Source organism: Pelodiscus sinensis, chromosome 30 (assembly GCF_052426305.1).
Source record: "Pelodiscus sinensis isolate ZL-2025 chromosome 30, ASM5242630v1, whole genome shotgun sequence".
In the NCBI taxonomy this organism is placed as follows: Eukaryota; Metazoa; Chordata; order Testudines; family Trionychidae; genus Pelodiscus; species Pelodiscus sinensis.
Window position 1 is genome coordinate 8,299,845 of NC_143081.1, and position 20,189 is coordinate 8,320,033.

The 20,189-nt window shown below is 55.1% G+C and overlaps 1 non-coding gene and 1 gene segment (V, D, J or C); both read right to left on the reverse strand.

Moving 5' to 3' along the window:
* Window positions 1–11,427: 11,427 nt before the first annotated feature.
* On the reverse strand, window positions 11,428–20,189 carry LOC149521125 (immunoglobulin heavy variable 6-1-like). The segment is given in 2 exon segments: window positions 11,428–12,044; window positions 20,095–20,189. Coding segments are annotated over 2 exon segments (399 nt in total).
* Window positions 14,624–14,764, reverse strand: LOC142821418 (U4 spliceosomal RNA). The gene has a single exon (XR_012898192.2). It is a non-coding gene; the product is annotated as a U4 spliceosomal RNA (small nuclear RNA).

Genomic DNA, 20,189 nt, shown 5'->3' on the forward strand with positions numbered 1-20,189 from the left:
CACCTGGGTTCCTGAGGGAGCAGCTGTGGGTACGGGTCGGGCTCAACCTCCATGGCTGCTGCGGCAGCTGCAGCTGTAGCTGTTGTTGTTGCTGCTGCTGCTGCTGTTGCTGATGCTGATGGTGCTGCTGCTGGGAGGCGCAGAGGTGGGAGTTGGTCAAAGGGCCGGTCCCCGCCTGGGGTGCCCCCCGCGGATTCCTCTCCCTGGGCGGCGGTGCTGGATTCTTAGGAGCCACCTGCTTCTTAGGCTGCACGCGGGTGGTGGCAGGGCCAGCGGCCACAACAGGAGGAGGCTGGATGGGCCGTGGGGGAATGGCAGTGCTGTGTGACCCCTCTGTTCCGCCCGCTGACTCAGCAGCCAGCTTCGCCCAGGGCAGGCAGAATGGATCTTTTTCTGGGCTTGAGATGCGCTCCCATACTAGAGAACAGCGCTGCTGCAACCGGTGGGGGCCCCGGCTCAGTAAGTTAGACAGGCGACAGCAGCAGGGCAGAGCTGGAGAAGCGGGTGGAAGCACTCCCCCGGAGAACTGTGACGTCCATTGGAAGGGCTGTGATGCCACCGCTGAAAGGGCTGTGACATCCCCCGTACCGGAGTTTGAACACCGCTGAAAAAGAGAGGCTGGGTTAAAATACTCCAAGAAGAAACAAGTCTGACAGAGCAAGAGATGTCAAAAGATAATCCCAGAAACATTCACAAGAACAAACTCTACAGGCTGAACGTATGAACAAGGCTGGAGCATTTCCAGCTCTGAAATAGTAGAGGGACTTGTAGTTTACCTGCTAATACTCTGGCACCGACCAGTATTTTCAGCCCCCTAGGGACATACTACTGCTCTTCTACTGCACTCCTTGGTGCATTGGGGAACTGCTCTTTACATTTTAAAAGAGTCATTTACACGCGACATCTTTTGATTATGATTAGTCCACGTGGCTATGTCTACACTACCAGGTTATTTAGAAATAAGGTATTTCGAAATATCTCCTGTTTGCGAGGAAGAATAACTTGTAACTGTTTTGAAATAATGAGGCTATTTTAAAATAAACTTATTTCACAACAGGCTTGGTAGCATGGATGTTCACCTTCTTATTTTGAAATAACACCCCAGTGTAGACATGCCCTAATGGGTGAAAAGAACACTGATTCTATTGTTCAGTTTTTTAAAAGAGAAATGGTTCCCTCAACTATTGAGTCACCTTTCTCTTCTGCCATCTCCTGGAAGCACGCCTCACTCTTGCAGTAGCTGTTTATAAAACGTTGCCATTATCTTTAGTTCACCCTCTTTGATAAAACCTTGTGAACTAGTTCAAGACATTTGGAACCTACTACCTTTAAAGGTACATTCAAGAGAGACTTAAGAAGAGACACAGACATTTCTTCTAAGGTCAATGCAGCTGGAAATTGTGTTACTTTTTCAGCACCTCATTCACACCTCCTTCCAATCATAGCCAACAGCCTCTTTTAAGGACTCTCTCAGGATCTGCTTTCTTTTGTTCTTAAATCTTAGCCTCTACCAATTGAACATGTTAGAGGGAGCTGCCATGTGCTGTGTAGCTGTAATATCAAAAAGGCTCAATGCAACAATCAAAACGAGATTTTGGAGAAGTAGATTCTTTAGCCAAAGAAGGAATAACTTACATCACTACTTTCACAGCAAAATATTATTCATGAAGCTAGCTTTCCCACAATAATTCCAATATTCAAATCCAGCCAACTGAATGGATGGCTAAGAAGAGAAACCAGTAAGTCCTTTTTCTTACGCTGCTTGACCATGGGACAAGTTTAGAAATCTACATAAAACAATTTCCAACCTTGAGTGACTGTGACTACATTTATTTTATGCAGGATGTTGCCAGTGCTAAGGGTAGTGAGGAAAGTGGCTGAACAGCTAGGAGAAGACAGCAGTCAGGGCGAGATTTAAAACTGGATAGGATGAAGGACTACATTGGTCCGCAGCAGAGACCCATGTTAACATTCACAGTGAGCTTGAATAAGATCTCCCACAGGACAGAAAGAAAAGTAGTTAGAAATAAAGTTATTCAAGTAGGCCACAAGAGTAGCTGCATTCTTGTTATAATATGACAACCCACAACAGGCAGTGGTTGAATACAGGCCAATCCTCCACAAAAATAGTATGCAAGCCTGTTTGTAAAGGGTGTAAAAATGTAGCCACCATGCTGTTTTCTTAACAGAAAATGCAAACCATCTCCCAGAGAGCTGAGTCAACATGCACATGAACACATGCTTGTTTAAGCTAAATCTGGAGGAGACAGAGCTACTGCTGTTGGAGAGAGGGAAACAAAGAACTTTTGGCCACCTAAAAACTAGCACCTAGGCTGTCTACTCTAGCTTCAGGATCCTCATAGTCTTGTTATGCCTTAATAGCTGAAGTCTAAAAAAATATTTCAACCACAGCTTGTCCCTAAAAATACTTTCGTAGAAGCTAAGTAAAGAATATTGAGCATATTCCATATAGCCACTTCATGTACATTAACCTCTCAGGAGCATTTGTTTCAGGATACCAATAAAATTAAAGATGCTTTAAAACAGGGATGGGCATTAATTTTTGATGGGGAGGCTGTTCCAAGTGGTTAAGGGCCACACTTCTCTATTGAGGGGATGTGGGGTCTGGAACAGAAATTAGATGCAAAGGGGAGCTCAGGGTAGGGTTCTGGTGTGCAGGAGAGAGTATGTGGGTGTGAGGGAAGAGGTTGGGGTGCAGGAGAGGATTCTGGTCTGGAGAAGAAGTCTAGGAGGGCGTGCAGGGTTTGGGAGGGAGTTGTGACCCAGGAACAGGAGGGGAGTGGGTAGAGAGGTAGTGACCTGGAACAGGAGGGATTGTGACCTAAGGCAAGGAGTTGGGTGCCAGAGTAGGCTCTGGCCAGAGGCACTTACCTAGGAGGTTCCAGGCTAGCTGCCTAATGGAACCCTGTGCCAAGTTCCCTGCCAACCACAACCCTAGAGCTCAGAGTGGCTGCTCCACGTGCCTTTCTGTGGTGCACAGTGCGGGGAGGGGAAGGAGGCTCTACATGCATTGCCCAGCCCCCAGCACAATCTCTCAGCTCCCATTGGCTAGTTTCAGCTAATGTGAGCTGTGAGCTCATGCTTAGGACAAGGGCAGCCAATGGGAAGCAGCCAACAGGAGCTAAGTGATTGTCCTGCGGGCAGGGCAGCATGCAAAGATTCTCCCTCCTCTCTGCGCAGAGACGCAGATGGATCAGCTGCTCAGAGCCCTTGTGCTGCTCCCTGCCTGAGAATCCCAGCAGATGGCCCTGGGCCAGATTGAAAGGATTGCTGGGCCATATTTTGCCCACCCCTAGGCTAAGGAATTGCTCCTCTTAATAGATTAAAACATAATAAATTACCAATAAAATTGCCTGCTCCAGCTATTAGTAGGCTTTCTAGGTGTGCGTTGGGAAACAAATTGAGATGATATAGATGAGAAAATATAAAATGTCTGGTAGTTTCTAAATAAGATGTAATGTAGATTGTGATGCAATGTCAAGTGTGTCTGGTATTTTTGTTGAAACCATCTGGCAATGCTACCCACACCCCTAGCTATTACGCAGCAGAGCCCCATTGTCATATCAAATTGGGACCAGGACAAAACCAGATCATCAAAAATTCAGAGAGTCAGGAGAGTAGGGAAGTGTGAAGCCGCAGCGCCATCTAGTGGTCATGGGAGGATTGCCTGCTGCTGGCCTTGCATGTGCTGGGTATTAGGTCAACACGGAAAGCTGCACAATGGAAGTCTGAAAAAATGGAGCTCTACTGCACCACATCATCTGTAAGGACTCCAGATAATAGGGCACCTCATATTATACACTCCTGGCAGTGACACACACACACACACACACACACACACACAGATCCTCAACCTCCTCAGCTGTAGGGCAGATAGTTGGGTGTAACAATCCACTCCTGACAGAATCAGGAACTGCTCAGACCCAACCAATGCAGAGAAGCAGAACAATTCCCAGAGCAGATGATACATTCTGGGTCATTTGCTGGGTCTTAAAGAGAACAAAGTCCTGAGTCCTCTCCCTATCACTATCCCATCCACTCAACAGTGAGGCTCTGGCAGGGCAGGAAGCTATGGGAAAAGGGAAACAAAAGACACAAATTCCACTGTCCCCAGTGGTAAGGAACAGAAAGCCTCGGTGGGAAAATAATAGTTCCAGTTGTAGTGTTTCCCTCAACTTGCATTTGGCCAGCACCCGATAGGTCAGGCAACACCAGCACCAAATCGATCACAGGCTCGTACCTTCTCCGCAGAGATGTGTCTCTTTTTTCAGAATTGGATTTGTAGAAAACTCCAAAAAGATTTCTCTTCATGTTCATGTTCAAGGCCTGAGAGCACTCAAGGTAAGCAAAGGAGGCCTTGAAATGACTCCCGGCTGCAAAGCTTCAGAAATCTGAAATTGCCCCAGCCCCACATCCTGTCCTACCTGGCCGTTGTCATGGACTCTCTGTGAGTTCACCACCTGTCAACGTCCTTTAACCAATAAGCGGAGACACCAAAAAAGGCCTTGTGATGTCACTGCCACACCCTGTCCTGCCTCTGGCCAGCCCCTCTGCATATTTAAGCCTCTCCCCCCAGCATTACCCCTACTCACTCAATGTTATTTCTAGGAATCAAGCAGGCTGCACATGGAATCATCAGAGGGGAAGCACTGGGATGGGTTACCTAGGGAGAGGGTGGAATCTCCATACCTAGAGGTTTTTAAGCAGCTTGAAAAAGCCCTGAGTGGGATGATTGAGTTGGGATTGGTCCTTTTGGACAGGGGATTAGACTTCATAACTACTTAGGTCTCTTCGAGCCCTAGGATCTTGTGATTCCATGAAGCTCGATATTGGGGAGTTTTAGAAGCCTTCAGTGACAGGGTATTTTAAAGTGTCTTGCAGCTCCCCCTGCCCTCCCCCTACCTTCTGCACTGGAAGTTCCAGAGCGGGAACGGCCTTGGAAGGGGAACAGTTAAAGCTCACAGTGCCCCAGCATAGAGGCAAATGGCGGCTCCCTAACTCAGCTCACCAAGAATTTGGAGCATCTGGAAGGATCGGGATAAAGACCCTTATTCAGAAAGGCGCTGAAGGGTCCTTGTCCAGGAGGATAAAAGCCCCATAGAATGACTGTGGCTGGGTCTTTCCTAAGAAGAGTTGTTCCTGATATCCAACCTAGACCTCCCCCATGGCATCTTGAGCCCATTGCTCCTCGTTCTGCCATCTGCCCCCACTGAGAACAGCCTCTCTCCAGCCTCTTTGGAACACCCCCTTCAGGGAGCTGGAAGCTGCTGTGGCATCAGCTGGCTGGGGCTAAAAGTTGCTGTGTAGACATTGAGTCTGGGGCCCAAGCTCTGGGTCCCTCCACCCCCTCAGGGTTCCAGAGCTCACCCCCCAACCCAGCCTCAATGTCTGCCCAGTAGTTTTGCAGCCCAAAGCCTGCGCTGGATGAGCCAGGCCAGCAGTGGGCGTATCCCTGTGTGGACCCGCCCCAAAAGTGTGAGACACCCAGCTCCTATTGGAGACACGAGTAGCCGTTCTGGTTCAGACAATGGTCCCCCTCGCCCAGTATCCTGTCTGGGACAGCGTCCTGCACCAGAGATCCAAGGGGACCGAACGGAACAGGGCAATTCTGCAGCGCTCCAGCTCTGTCTTCCACTCCTAGCTTCTGACCGCCAGGAGTTTGGGGAAACCCCAAGCACTGGCTAAAAGATTTTGAGAGACTTATCCATTAATTTGTGATCCACAGCCAATGGGAGCTGTGGTCTCCCACACCTGCGGAGGTGCAGGTAAATACGGCGGTGTGGGGACCCAGCTGGGGTGAACGCTGACAGACAAGATCCGGCTCAGGCGGGTATTTGCCTGCTCCCGCTGTTGCAGACACTGCTGGTGCACACTCACCAAGGGCTCTGTGGTGCACTTTAGCACACTGCAGGGCAGAGAGGAAGGATGGAGCGGGGGGTAGAACACACCTGGACTCCGGGGCTACGTCTACATTGGCCCCTTTTCCGGAAGGGGCATGTTAATTTCAGCGATCATAATAGGGAAATGCGCGGGGGATTTAAATATCCCCCGCGGCATTTAAATAAAAATGTCCGCCGCTTTTTTCTGGCTTTTAGAAAAGCTGGAAAAGAGCGTCTACACTGGCCCCGATCCTCCGGAAAAAAAGCCCCCAGGAAATCCCTCCCCGGTCCCTGCAGGGAGAAGTTTTTGTGCGAGCTCAGATTCGTTTCCCCTCGCTGTGCCCCTGGCGCCGTAATACCCGGCGCTGTCCTCCTCTCTCAGGCTGGTCATTTGCAGGTACAAGTTGGCGCTGTCCTTGGAGGCTGTGAACCGGCCCTGCACCGAGGCGGCGTAGAACTTGGTGTTCGCCTCGTCGTAATAATAAACCAGCCACTCCAGCCCCTTCCCGGGCTCCTGCCTGACCCAGCCCATCCAGTAGCTGCTGAGAGCAAACCCGCTGGTAGCGCATTGCAGCTTATGGGCCTCTCCGGGCTTCTTCAGCGCCGGGCCTGACTGGGTCAGAACCACCTGCGAGCGGGCCCCTGGGGAGAAGGGAAACAGGGAAATTGGAACTTAAAACATTAGCAATGGATTGGAGCCGCCAATTAAAATCAACAGGAACCAAAGGAGCCGCATGAACCATATTTGCCAATAAAGGGGGTGAGACCCCAGCGTTAAGCGCTGTTACAAATCCCATCACTGGCAGCATCCCCCCCCCCCCCCGAACAATCCCTTGTCCCTGCCGTGGGGGTATCGGGGAGAAAATACCTTCCCGAGCCGCAGCGAGGAGAACTAGAAGCAGCCAAAGTCTCATTGTCCCTGGTGCTGGAGGGGGAAGTTCTCAGGGAACTGGCTGGTCCCTGCGAGTTCACTCTGGGCAGAGGGAGAGAGAGATTTAAACAGGACGCTCAGCCCCTATTTGCATATTCCCTCCCTGCGACACATAAAACCTTCTCACTGAACCAGCCCAGTTCACTTGCCTGGGGATTCAGGAGAGAGCGAGGGAGGATCCCTCAGGGAGCAGTGCTCTCCCCTAGGACTCTGCCTGGCCAGGCCCGGTTCCCTGCTCTGTTCCAGAGTCCCTGTATCCCCCGGAACAGGGCACCTGGAGCTGGGTTGTTCTAGGTGTCGAGGTGTCAGGAGGGATTTTCTGAACCCCTCCCCGGTGACCAACTCCCATAGGTGCGCTGGTGCCATAACAGCCCGATACAGGGTCCTGGCGTAACCGCACCCGCTGGAGAAGACACAAGGATGTCGCGGCCCCTCGTACCGCTCAGGGCAGGGTGGCAGGGAGGGGCGGGGGGGATGGGGATGCTTCGAGCGAACCAACCTGCACAAGGCAAAGGGCGGGAGCTAACCCCCCTTCGCAGGGCGACACGTGACTTGCTTGTGTCACATGCAGGGCACAAGGGTGGTGCCTTGTCTGGCTGGGAGGGGACCGGGAACATTCAGGGGTCTCTGATCCGGGCCATTCTCATGGGCATGTCAGGCCGGCTGGGCCCGGAGCCAGGCAGATACACGTGAGCTTTGTGAGCAATAACCCAGGGTAAAGGCTCCGGAAAGTCACGGACAGAGCACCGCCCCCAGTGTGACCAATGGCCCAGTCCGCAGTGTCTCCGCACTGTAGAAAACCCACTTCCCCCTGTTAGTGCAGGCCTGCTCTGCCCTGTCACTGTGTGTCCCCTGGCGCAGCACTAGGGGGCGCTCTCTGCAGTGAAGGAGCAAACTGTGCCCAGCAGCCACACCCGGGCAGGTCTGCTCCTGGAGGAGATCGAGGCTCCTTAAGACCAAGGGTTGGTATTTAAAGCGGAACCTCCCTTGGAAGGTTCCCCAGAATTAATATACAAAAGGACAGGGTGTGAGCTGAGTCCACACCTGGGATCCCTTCCCTGGACACGACCTCCCTCAGAGTGAGTTCTGCTCAGCGAAATGTGTGAAAGCTCCTGAGGTAAAGGGACGCTCAAACTCAGTTTACAAACATTTAACCCTCTTAAAGGAATGAAGGACATTGCGGAGAAGGGACTTTAACTCCAGAGTTCAAGGAGAAGCTTCAGAATTGTCATTCATGTTTAAATTTGACACTTACATGTATGGGTCTATACAAAGACTCTAATTATCTCACCCATTACAAAGATAGCTTCCCAAATTATCACCCCTATGACACTATCACCTCACAGACACTAACCTTCCACCCCCCCCCCCCCATTCTGTTCTAAAATGTGATTTGTCAATTTCACATGCATTCATTTTTTGATTGTATCACTTTGGTATATATGGTTGTACCAATTTTCTTCCACAAATTGATCTGAGGAAGTGGGTCTGGCCCACGAAAGCTCATCACCTGAAAAACCATCTTGTTAGTCTTTAAAGTGCTACATAGTTCTGTCTTCTGTTTCAGTTAGACCAGACTAACACGGCTGCATCTCTATCATTGTGGAGAAGAGAATGTATACCCTGTCTCCTGTGGCTTGGGGATTTCAAAAGAGCCCGCGGGAATTGAGACCGCAAATGGCATCGAAATTCAGCAGGATCTGGGATTTTAACTCTCAGTCTGAATTTTTTTGTTTGTTTGTTTAATTTTGTTCACCAGTGGAGTTCAAATGTCTCCATTTGTGCATCCAAAAAACTCCAGGCAATTCATAATCACCTCACGGAAGTTTTGCCTTTGGATGCGTATCTGATCTCCATCGCTACAGGATCCGCACCCCTCACACTCTGTAACGCGTCAGTCTTACTACACCCCTGCGGCAGGCGCGCTGTTACCCCCATTCTGCAGGCGAACACTTGAGGCCAGGCAAGACAGAACGACTTCCTGTCGGTCACAGGGGTATTCCGAGGCAGAGTAAGGAAGCGAATCCGAGTGGCTGTTTCATGCACTAACCATTGGACCGTTCTCCCTCTCTTCAAGGCAGGGCAATTCGATGAGAGCCGTGCGCTCTGAGCTTCCTGGAAATGATTAGGAAGGGCGTTCGCGAAGGCAAACAGTGTTTATTTGAAGCTGGCAGGAGTCTGCGCTGACTGAACTCACAGGACCTGATCCAGCGCCCGTGGAACCGAGCGGGGGGGGGGGGGGGTTGACTCAGCGGGCACCGGAGCAGCTCCCAGATCGCAGATGAAATGAGTGTGAACAGGTCTCCCCGCGAAGGGCAGAGCGGAGCGAAGCTTCCCCTGCAGCTGCGCCAGAGGAAACAGCCCGTGACTCAGCGATGGCTCTGCCAGGCAAGGCGGATTTCTGTCCCAGCCCGGCGGGGCTGTCACTCACTGTGTCTCTCGCGCAGTAATACAGGCCCGTGTCTTCTGCCGTCAGGCCGGTCATCTGCAGGCTCAGCAGGCTGTTGGCGTTGTCTCTGGAGATGGTGAATCGGCCTTTGACTGCCTGGGAATAATACATGGTTGATCCACTGGGGCTACTAATGAAAGCGACCCAGTCCAGTCCTTTCCCGGGAGCCTGCCGGACCCAGCTCATCTCGTAGCTGCTGAAGGTGAAGCCGGAGGCTTTGCAGGAGAGGCGCAGAGAGTCTCCGGGCTTCTTCACATCCCCTCCGGACTCCACTAGCTACACCTGGGACCGGACACCTGGCAACACAGACCGGTTATGAATATTGGTTTCAACACAAGGAGAATTAAATAAGCTTCCACCTCTGCCTTTATTCAGAGAAAGAAAATACCTTCCAAAGCCGCTACAGCCAAAATTACTAAGAGCAAAAAAGTCCTTGTCCCTGGTGCTGAACTGACTTGTCGCTGCCCAGACACAGGGGCTGAGGGTTGTCCCTGCGGGTGCAGCCTGGGCAGAGGGAGGAACAGTTTTAAGGGGGACACTGACTCCCTCATTTGCATGTCCCGCGCCTTATAAGAGACAATCACCCTCTCGGGGATCTGACTCACTCGCCCCAGGTCTCTGGGTACCGGAGTCAGACTTCCCAAGTCCCAGTGTCTGTCGCTCGGATCCTCCTGACACTTTGGGACACCTGTAAGGAATGAAGTCGGCGGTGACTGTTTCCTCACACAGGGATTGAGAGACTGGCTGTTGCCAGATGTTATGGGAGCCTAAGGCCTGGCTCCTCCCAAACCCCTTTTGGGAGCGCCTCGATCTATTTACGGGCCGGGGGTTCTTCTCGGGGCTAGTCCATCCCTTCTAGTAGCAGCGCCACCTGCTGATCAACGCACGGCACTTTCACTACAGGAGATTTTAGTCTTTCCCGAGTCATTCAGTAAAAACTGGACTTGTTCATTTTTTAATGATGAAAAGACTTTGGGGCTGTACACCAGTGTGACCCGTTGGGGTTTTCCTGTCTCCTGCACCCCCGTAATGGCACGAACAGACTCCACCAGCCAGTAGAATAGAGGGAGTTTATTGCTTCTCCAAGATACAACACACCACAGCATAGGTGTAATCTGGTTACAGGAACTGGGGCTAGGAGGCCTCATTGCCCCCCCTTGAGATGGGGTGTGGCTGGGCCCTACAATCCCAGCCCCCTCCCTAGCTCCTTCTCCCCTGCTTCCCAGACAGAAACCTAACTAACTCACTTCCAGCCCTGCCCCCACCCAGGGCTCCACTCCCCTTCTTCCCATTGTTCCGCTCCCTGGGAGATAACTTGTCAGACAGGTTCTAAGCTCCCTTGCATAATGACTCATCCCCTGCCCTGCTGGGCCATGCTACAGACAGCAGCCAGTGGAGGTCACTCACAACCCACTGCCCAGAATAGCAACCAGCAACGTACCCCCCATTACGTCACACGGGCTCACCCAGCAGGGATTTGCATGCGGGTGTCAGGGCGTGGATTTGATCGAGGAGACGCCCAGTTCAGCACTTCTGACTCCGACCCTCGGGGTTTTCCAACAGAAATGGGAGCGACCCGGGTGGTGCAGGGCTGGTTTTGGGCTCCGCGTGCACATCAGATGTGGGACTGACTGAGGCTGCAGGGAGAAGTGGCTCCTGAATGTGCCAACAGGGATGATGGTTCAGCCTGTCCCACAGTGGGATTAAAGGGAATCTCTCCCCCTTGCTGCATGTTTTCTGTCCAGTCCGGCCCTTCCCCAGCGGGCTGCTAGATTCCCTTGCGGGAGGGAAAACTCCGAGGCATGGACAGATCTGAGGCATCACAGGTCAGTATGAGGTTCTCTCCATCTCTCCCAATTCCCAGGTACACGTGGGACTGCCCCAGCCTGGGGGCGGTGCAGCAAGGGACCTGCTGCGGAGACCCGATGCCTCGGGTTCTGTGAAGGCAGGGTAGGACAGCAGCAGCCGGATTTCAAAGAGGACACGTTACCGACCATTCAACTGGAGGGACCCTTTGTCATATGAAACAATTAGTGCCAAGATTCCACAATCCCTGTAACATCGCTCCTCTATCAGACTGGGCCAGTCTCCATCTTTGGGAGGAGATGTGACCACCTGGAAGGAATGCAGCTAGTTTCTGTGCTTGTGTATTTCGAACAAAGTGAAGTTCCTGGTACTATTTTAACTGGAGGATTTCTCCCAATGAAGATGCCCCCACAAGGCGAAGAACGCCAGGGGCAGAGTCACTGACTTACTGCTAGAGCCACTAACATGCCCCCCTTCCATTGCCCCTTGGGCAGGACACACACGGGTACCGGCAGGGGGGAAACAGGACTAGAGTCGCCCCCAGATTCACAACTTTCGCTGATCTCAGAATGTCTCCGAACTGTGGCAAAACCGCTTCCCCTTTTCTATCGGTCCCGGCGTTGCGCTGTGTCACTGTGTCTCCCGGAGCAGTAATAGGTGGCGGTGTCCGCAGCTGTCAGCGAGCGGAGCTGCAGCAAGACCTGGTTCCTGGCGGTGTCCGGTGAGATGGTCACTCGGCCCTGCAGCGCGCTGGGATACTCAGTGTACCACGTGCCAGACCGGTACCACGTGCAGCCCAGCCACTCCGGCCGTTTGCCCGCGGGCTGCCGGACCCAGTCCCAGGTGGCGCTGGTGCTGGAAACCGAATTTCCGGAGATGGTGCAAGTGACTGTCAAGGACTCCCCGGGCTTCGCCGCTCCCGGGCCCGTTTCCTTCAGCTGCACTTGGGAGAGGACACCTGGGAGGGAAACACGCGAATGACGGAGTGAGCCAGGCCCTGTCCCCTGGGAGCCGGGAACATGTGAAAATTAAACATCCTGACACTGCACCTAAGGGACTGAGGCACCCAACAACCACGGATTTGCCTTGGAATCCGGGCACCTTATTCCCCTGGGCTGCTGGAACAGCTCCTCTTCTGCAGTCAGTGCTGCAGGGATCTCCCCGGTCCCCAGTAGCCACGTAACTGAAGGGGCCCCAAGCAAAAAGAGGAAAATCATCAGCAGGTTCATTTTCAGTGAAGGTGCAAACGGTCCCCCAAATTTAGGACCCGGCATTTATCTGCCTACGGGGAGACTGAGGCTCCTCCCAGCAGGGGCTTGGATTTAAACAAGGGCGCCGGGGCAGGAATTTGCATGCGGGTTTCACAACGCGGCTATAAGAGATGTCGGGGTGTGAGCTGTGTCCACACGTGGCGATCTGTGCCTGGGACGCGTGTCCGCCTGAGACAGGGAGCTCAGCCCAGCAGGAGTGTGTCTGTGTGTGAAAGCTTTGAAACTGCCTCAATATTTGGGAATCCGAACTCAGTAAGGTGTGTAAATGGGATTTGGTCTTTTCACACTAAAATTCGCAGCCCCCAAGCGGAGCGCAGGAAAGACCCTTGTGAGGCAGGAAGGTCTATACGGTACATCCCTCCTCACTTGTGATTTTCGCTGGTATTGGGAAGGAGCCGAGGGGAGTTAGGAGCCCTGCCCTAAGCGACATACAGTTAGATTTCGGTCCCTAATGCACTGCTGCAGTCCCAAGCTCTAGAGAGCTGCACACGGTTCATGGAGTCTCTGCTGGAATTCGCGCTGTGCGAGGCGCTGCACAAATATCTAGCAAGAGACAGTCCGGCCCTTGGGAAGGGGCTACATCATGGACCCTTCTCTGTGTGTGATGCCCGGGCGGTGGGTGAGTCCATGTGGGGTCCACAATTTATTAGCATTGTTATTCCTGCCGGAAATAGCTCCTGGGATCGCTGACCCCCAGCCTTGCCCGGCCTATGATGATGATGATGCTGAGACAAAGCAGGCTGGCCAGTGGGGGCGGAGCACTAGGGTGGGAATCAGGGGACCTGGATCTTGTTCCCGCCTTTGCTCCTGGCGCGGTGGGTGACAGGGGGCAAGTCCCTTCGCTTCCCCGTGCCTCAGTTTCCCCTTCTGTGAAAGAGAATGTGATAGAATGTGAGCACCCGCGAGAGGAGCCCTGGGATAAGGGGCCGGGCTGAGGCCTAAGGGCAGAACTCAAGTCCGGCCCTGCCCGTAGAACGCAGAGCGAGCAAGAGTCCCGCTGTGCGCAGGCGCCAGGCCCTGTGACTCGCTGCCCCTGGCCCGCCATGGTAGAACATGGCTGGGCCTGGAAACACACGAGCGCCGCTAGGCACTGAGCACGCGGGCTCCAGGCACCCCAGACGATTTAACGTACCGCAGTAGCTGCTGTGACGAATCCGCCGGGACCCTTAGAAACTGCCCAGGCAAGCCGCAGGCATTGGTGTGGGGGGGGGATGGAGCCCCCTTGGGGGAGGCGAACCCCCAGCTTCGCTCCTTCCACCCGCACCCTCCCTCGGGGGCCAGAGCTGACCCAGCAGCCCGCTGCACCTGCACGCAGCTCCCAAGGTTGCCGGACCAGGGCGGTTCAACCTGCGGGTTCTTGTGAAGGGTCTTTGCGATCCTTCCGGCCAGAGGGGTTTTATGTTCTAATGAGAGTGGAGGTTCCGGAACCCAACACAGAGCCTCCGGGGAAAGAGCCAATCACCGAACCGCCCTGAGTCCAGGCATTGCTCTAGAGGAAGGTGCTTTGTTTCATTCGCTTTGGTGAGAGACCAATTTACCGAACAAACCACTTGCATGTGTCCGGAGTTAGGGGGCAAGAGGAGTTTTCTGTTGACAGCCTCCTTCCGTTTGCCTCTCTTGGTGGAGACGACCTGGCCTTTGTCTCTGACCCAAGGGTCGGTTCCCGCGATGAGGGACCTTTAAGGAGCGAGCTTTCCAATTGGGCGTGGTTTTAGAGATAACTTCCAATCACATCTGCAACAAACTGCAGCTTTTAAAAAACTGATTTTGACAACGTTTGGGAAAAGTCAGTGTAGGGCAGGAGGTGACGGTTCTGCCTCAGATAACGCTGTGAGCGAACTCATGGCAACTGCTGAATTGTTTAGTGTTAGGGGAAGGTAGCTATTAATGGGACAATGTCAGATTGGAAGGAGGTCTCTAGTGGAGCTCCCCAGGGATTTATTCTGAGTCTGGTGATCTTTATTATCTTTAGCAATGACCTGGATGTAGCAATAAGAGCATAAACCAGTATAAAATGGAAGGCGTCCATCAAGCCGTTAGTTACAGAAAACGGTTTATAACACGTTGGAAAGCCTGAGCTTGTACAAAACAGCAAAAATGAAAAGCTGCTTTAGAGCTTTCAGTATAAGCTTCTATATTAAACCATGAGAAATCATGGAAAGAACTTAAAACGCAAAAAAATAAAGTTCGGTGATATAACGAGTGAGAAACAGCAGCACGAATACAAAGAAACTAATTCTGTCTCTTATTGAACAAAGCTGTCCAGCCTCCGCAGAGACCGCCAAAAATTGCTGATACCGACTGTATTTCAAGTCGTCACGGCGGGGTATTGGGAAAAGTTTTCAATTAGCAATAATCGCACCTCGGATTAACCTCATCGGTTACGATATTGCCACTGCGCAAAGATAATGAAACACTCCCCCGGCGCCGTCACTCCGGGCAGGCCACGGGCTCCCAGCTTAGGGCGAGGCCCGGTACCGTGGCGGAAGCCGGGCACGAAGTGCCCCAGCACCGCTGTCTCCGGAGCCCCGGCAGCCCAGCCAGACCCAACGGGCTTACGGGGTTCAGCGCTTCTGTCTGGCTCAGAACCCTCCGCTGGCCGCGGAGGCCTCTGGGAGCGCGATGGAAATATGAGACTTTCTTCAGCGGGAGGGATCCAGCCTGTGGGCTCCATAGGGCTGGCGGGAGGCAGCGGAGAAAGGGGCGGCGCCAGAAAATAGCGGGGCCGGAGCAGCCATCATCCACTTCCTGGCTTTGCCTATTTGAAACCTCACTTGAGCTCAGGAGTGTTCTAAGAGCCCCTGCCCCAGCCTCGCGGGAGGGTCCACTGGCCGCAGGAATAAACTGATTCCGGGGGACAAATAATGAAAAACAGGGTCAGGGGGCGCTGGTCAGAGGTTCAAAACAAGGGAGCTGGATGAGAACCGGAGCAGCGGACCCTGGAGAGCTCCCGCTGCTCCTCAAAGCGATGGCATGGAGCCAGAAGATGCTGCCCGGAGGAACTCTGCTGGGATATGTGAAACTGGGGAGGATCAGAAATAGGCCCCACAGTGGCAGAGAACCCCCAAGTCCAGCATCCTCCTCCATAGAGGGGGGGTCATTTACACACACAGCAGCTGTCCCCAGGGATCGCTGCCCCAGCGCAGCGCAGGACATTGCTCAGCCTGCCTGTGAGAAGCCATCGCGCAGGGGCTGGACACTTCCCAGGGGAGGCACACGGGCGGTGACAAATGCACCAGGGGTCGATTTTCACCGTGTGATTGTGGGGAAGCCCCCAAGACAGCGCGTCACCCCGAGAAGCAGCGACACAGCCCCGGACACTGACCGGGCAGCGCTTTGTCCTCCTGAGTCCCCGCCCGCCCCCATCTCGGTGCGTCCCCTCCCCGCGGGTTTGACACTGACAACAGCAGCCCCGTGATGCTCCTCGGGGTCGTGACTCCAAGGCGGGGCCGTGCAGCGGTACTGCCGGTCCTGTGACTCCTGCCAGAGGGGCGGGAAGGCCCAAGACGGGAGGAAAGCGGCTTGGGGGTCTCTACCCCAGATATCCCTCTGGGCTTGCTGAGAGAGTTATGGGAGGGGAAGACCTCCCTGGATGGAGCTTCAGGGGTGGAAGCCACCCTGGTTGTCCAAAGAAGGCTCACTGGGCTCATGGCCCCGGCCCGAGAGACCCTGGCCAGAGATCAAGGCCAGCGGAAGGGTGGGTGTGACCCCCGAGGACAGGCCTGCGCCAGTCGCCCTGGAGCGGGGCGGCGAGTGGACAGAGGGAAGCCAGCTCACGTGGGGCCTTGCCACGGCCGGCCTGAGTCAAGGGGAGCACCCATGTCCCCGGGGCGGGTTCCCACGCAGAGGACCCGAACTTCCCTAGGTCACGAGCGGAGTGACCCTGCTCAGTTTGCTCTCGGAGGGGGGAGAACTGTGACGTAGTGGGGGTACTTGCTGGGCTGTGGTGACCCCTGCTGTCTGGAGCAAGACCCAGCAGGGAAAACCTCGCTAGGCAGAGGTAAGGCCAAACTTGTTGAACCAGTGGCCAGACACCCCCCATGGAGAGGAACAAAGGAAGGTGGAATGCTGCCCTGACTGGGGGGCAGGGCTGCAAGGGAATTTAGTTAGTTACGGTGGGAGAGCATGGAGGAGAGCCTAGGAGAAGGGGCTGGAGTTTAGGGGCCCAGTCTCCCCCATCTCAAGGGGGCCTGAGGCATCCTAGCCCAGCTCTGTGACCAGACTACATCTGTGCTGTGCTGTATCCTGGAGAGGCAATAAACTTCCTCTATTCCACCGGCTGGTGCAGTCTGTTTGTGCCATTTCGGGGTGCAGGAGACGGGGAACCCCCAACGCGCCGTCACAGTGTCTGAGTCACTGGGGGACGCAGGGCGAGGAGGGGCGGACGGGACACGGGCCGGGCACTGGCTGCGAGAGGCACCGAACGTGCGGGACTGGCCGAGCAGAGAGAACGCGGCGGGGGCGGGGCAGCGGCTGCTCTCGGGGCTCGCTCAGGAGGCTGGTTCTCCGCACGGCTGGTTTTTGTGCTGGCTCAGGCAGGTTTCCTCTCACTGTGTGTCTGGCGCAGCGATACAGGGCGGTGTCCGCGGGCTGCAGGCCGCTCAGCTGCAGGGACACTTGGCTTTTGGAGGTGTCTCTGGTGATGCTGAGGCGGCTTTTGAGAGCATCGCTATAAGCAGTGTTTCCGTCATACCGTATAACTCCGACCCACTCCAGCCCTTTTCCCGCTGGCTGGCGGATCCAGTTAATATCGTTACTAGTGAGAGAGAATCCGGACACGGCGCAGGTCAGTGTGAGGGTCTCTCCGGGCTTCTTGACTCCCCCTCCGGACTCCACCAGGCTGATCTGGGACCAGACACCTGCAGAGGGGAAGGGAATAAAGGGGAAATACGGCAGTGATTCCGGAGGCGCAGTTTCTAAAGGACATGCGGTGCCAGCACCCAGCTGCAGCGCAGCCCCTCTCTTACCCACGGGGAGCAGCAGGAGGAGGGCGCTGGCCAGGCTCGGGCTCATGGCTACGGATGGTGGCTCGTTTCCCTGGTTCTGAGCGGTGGGAGCGGCCTGCGGGCTGGCTATGAACTGACTCCGGGGAGCTCATTTGCATGATCCGGGGGCTGGGCCAATAGAACGAGGGGACCCAGGCGGGGTGTGACGCAGCATCGCGCTGGGCTATATAAGGGCAGGGGGGTTCCAGAGAACAATTCAACCAGGGAGCGTCCCTGAGAATGGTCATTTTGCTCCCGTGTGATGGGACAATTCAAACCCACTGAATGACCGCGGCTGGATGATCGGTCTGTCTGTCTAAGTCTCCCCGGCTGTCCCTTCAGCTCTATGGGCCATGTTACATCCCAGCCGCATTCTCTTCCTCTCTGCTTTTCCGCTGCAGAATATCCTGGATCATGAATATGGGCTCAGGCTTTAAAAGGAGGATCGAAGGGCTGGAGACCTTAAGTCGCTCGGCGCCACGGACAAGGGGGGGAAGTCAGCTCTGGGCCGAGGGGTGGCTCAAGGCTGAGCCACAGAAGGGCTAGAGGGGGTGGGATGGGAGCTAAATGCTTCGTCCCACCCCGCTGGGTGACTTGGAGCCTTTCGGCTGCTGTTACCGCGCCCTGGGAGCCATCGGCAGAGAGTGTAACATGTTGTTTTCCACCCCTCCCCCACCTTCCACTGCTACTTTTCCGTCTTGTCCCCGAGGTTCGGATGGGTCCTTTGTTCATTGGCGCCCCCTACCGGGGGACTGGAGGAGAAGTCTCTGTAGCAACCCTCCCCTCCCTCCCGCACTGATGCTCCCTTCGCATTATTATTTAAAGAAGAAAATGACTACGGGGTGGGGATAATTAATTCATTTAAACCGGGTAATTGTGATCCTAGGAAAATGCTCTTTGCCAGGAAAGCCGGTTGAGGCGGGAATTATTAAACTAACCAGAGAAACAGACAAACCAGCAAAGCATCACGGGGAAGCAAACACACATGGGGGGGGGGGGCGGGAGGAGGTTAGTGCCCAAAGCGGAGAGATCAGAGTCTCTGCTGGGAGGGGTCTGGCCGGGGTGAGAGGAGGGGGGATCCCAGCTTCGGGAATAGAAGAGGGGCCTGCCCTGAACCCCACTGAAACCGGTGGGTGATCTCGGGACGGTGTTACGCGAGGCGGCAGGCCAGATCCTCCCACGCCGGTAACTCTCCATATCTGGGCCTGTCCGGGGAGGGGAGGGCCCTTATCCATTGTCCCCAAGAGAGCAGGGGAGGGGGAGGGGCTCACATAGGAACGCGCTGGGGCGGGGGCAGAACGTGAGAAGTCGAAGGGTTCGCTGCTGCCGGCGCTTCTCGCGTCACGGAGCCAGTTTTCACTCCCGGGCCTTGGGCGCCCCCAGCGGCAAACGGCTTCTCCGGCCCCTGCAGGGAAAAGTTTCTGCCTGGGCTCAGCCCGCCCGGGTTCTTCTCACTGTGGCACCCGCACAGTGAGAGCGGGCGGCGTCCTCGGGCCTCAGGCCGGCCAGTTGCAGGTGCAGCAGGTTGTTGGGATTGTCCCTGGAGATGGTGAATCGCCCTTTGACTCTGACAGGTTATACCCGGCGGGGGCTGATCAGGGACACCAGTTCAAGCAGTTCCCCGGGCCCAGGGCGATATAGAGTCGATGGGTCCGTGCATGTATCTAGGCTGAGCTCAGAGCGGGGGATTCCCTCCTGCCGGGTCACTGGAAGAAGAGGCCGCAGCCAATGGGGTCTGTGTGACAATGGGCCCGACAGGGCGCAGCTGAGTTACAGGCGGGAAACACTTGCGAAGGGCGGAGACGCCACGGGGAGGGGCCCCATATGAAGGATTTTCCTTCCTTCCCCTCCCGAAAAGCTTCTTGTCCCGGAGTCCGTCACTTTCCGCTCCTAGCGTTTAAGGGCGGTTTGCAACCCGGTTCCCCCTTCTAGCTCCGGTCCCCGTTTTGCTTTGGCCACTGCCTGGGGCTGCAGCAGAAACACTGGGCTGGTTGTGCAGCTGTGGCTGTGGGGTGGAGGTGCAGACATTGATCGGGGAGGGAGCACCCTGCTTTGTGAGCAACAACCGGGTAACAAGCAATGGAGAGTCACAGCTGGAGTCCTCCCTGCCCCCTCCCCCCCAGTTACCGATGGCCGGGTACCCAGCATCTCTGCTCTGCTGAAAAACCGCTTCCCCTTTTGTGCCAGGCCCCGCTGCGCTCTGTGTCACTGTGTCTCTGGCGCAGTAGTAGGTGGCGGTGTCCGCAGCTGTCAGCGAGCGGAGCTGCAGCGAGAACTGGTTCTTGGCGGTGTCTTGTGCGATGGTCACTCGGCCCTGCAGGGCGCTGGCGTAGTCAATGTACCACCTGCTCGGTCTGTAGTAAATGCGCCCCGCCCATTCCAGCCCCTTCGCCACGGGCTGCCGGACCCAGTGCCAGATTGCGCTGGTGCTAGAAACTGATTCCCCCGAGATGGTGCAAGCGAGTGTCAGGGACTCCCCGGGCTTCGCCGCTCCCGGGCCCGTTTCCTTCAGCGTCACTTGGGAGAGGACACCTGGGAGGGAAAAACGGAAATGACGGAGAGAGCCAGGCCCTGTCCCCCGGAGGTGGGGGACATGTGAAAATGAGACACCCGGAGCCTCGCCTAAGGGAGTGAGGCACCCAGCTGCCACCGAACTGCATTGAGATCCAGACACCTCATTCCTTTGGGCTCTTTGACCCGATCCTTTTCTGCTGCCGCTGAAGCTCCCTCCGGACCCCCAATAGCCACGTACCTGACGGGGCCTCCAGCATGAAGAGGAAAGCCAGTAGCAGGCGCATGTTAAGGGAGGGTGAAACCAGGGCCCCGCAGCCAGCACCGGGCAGCTCT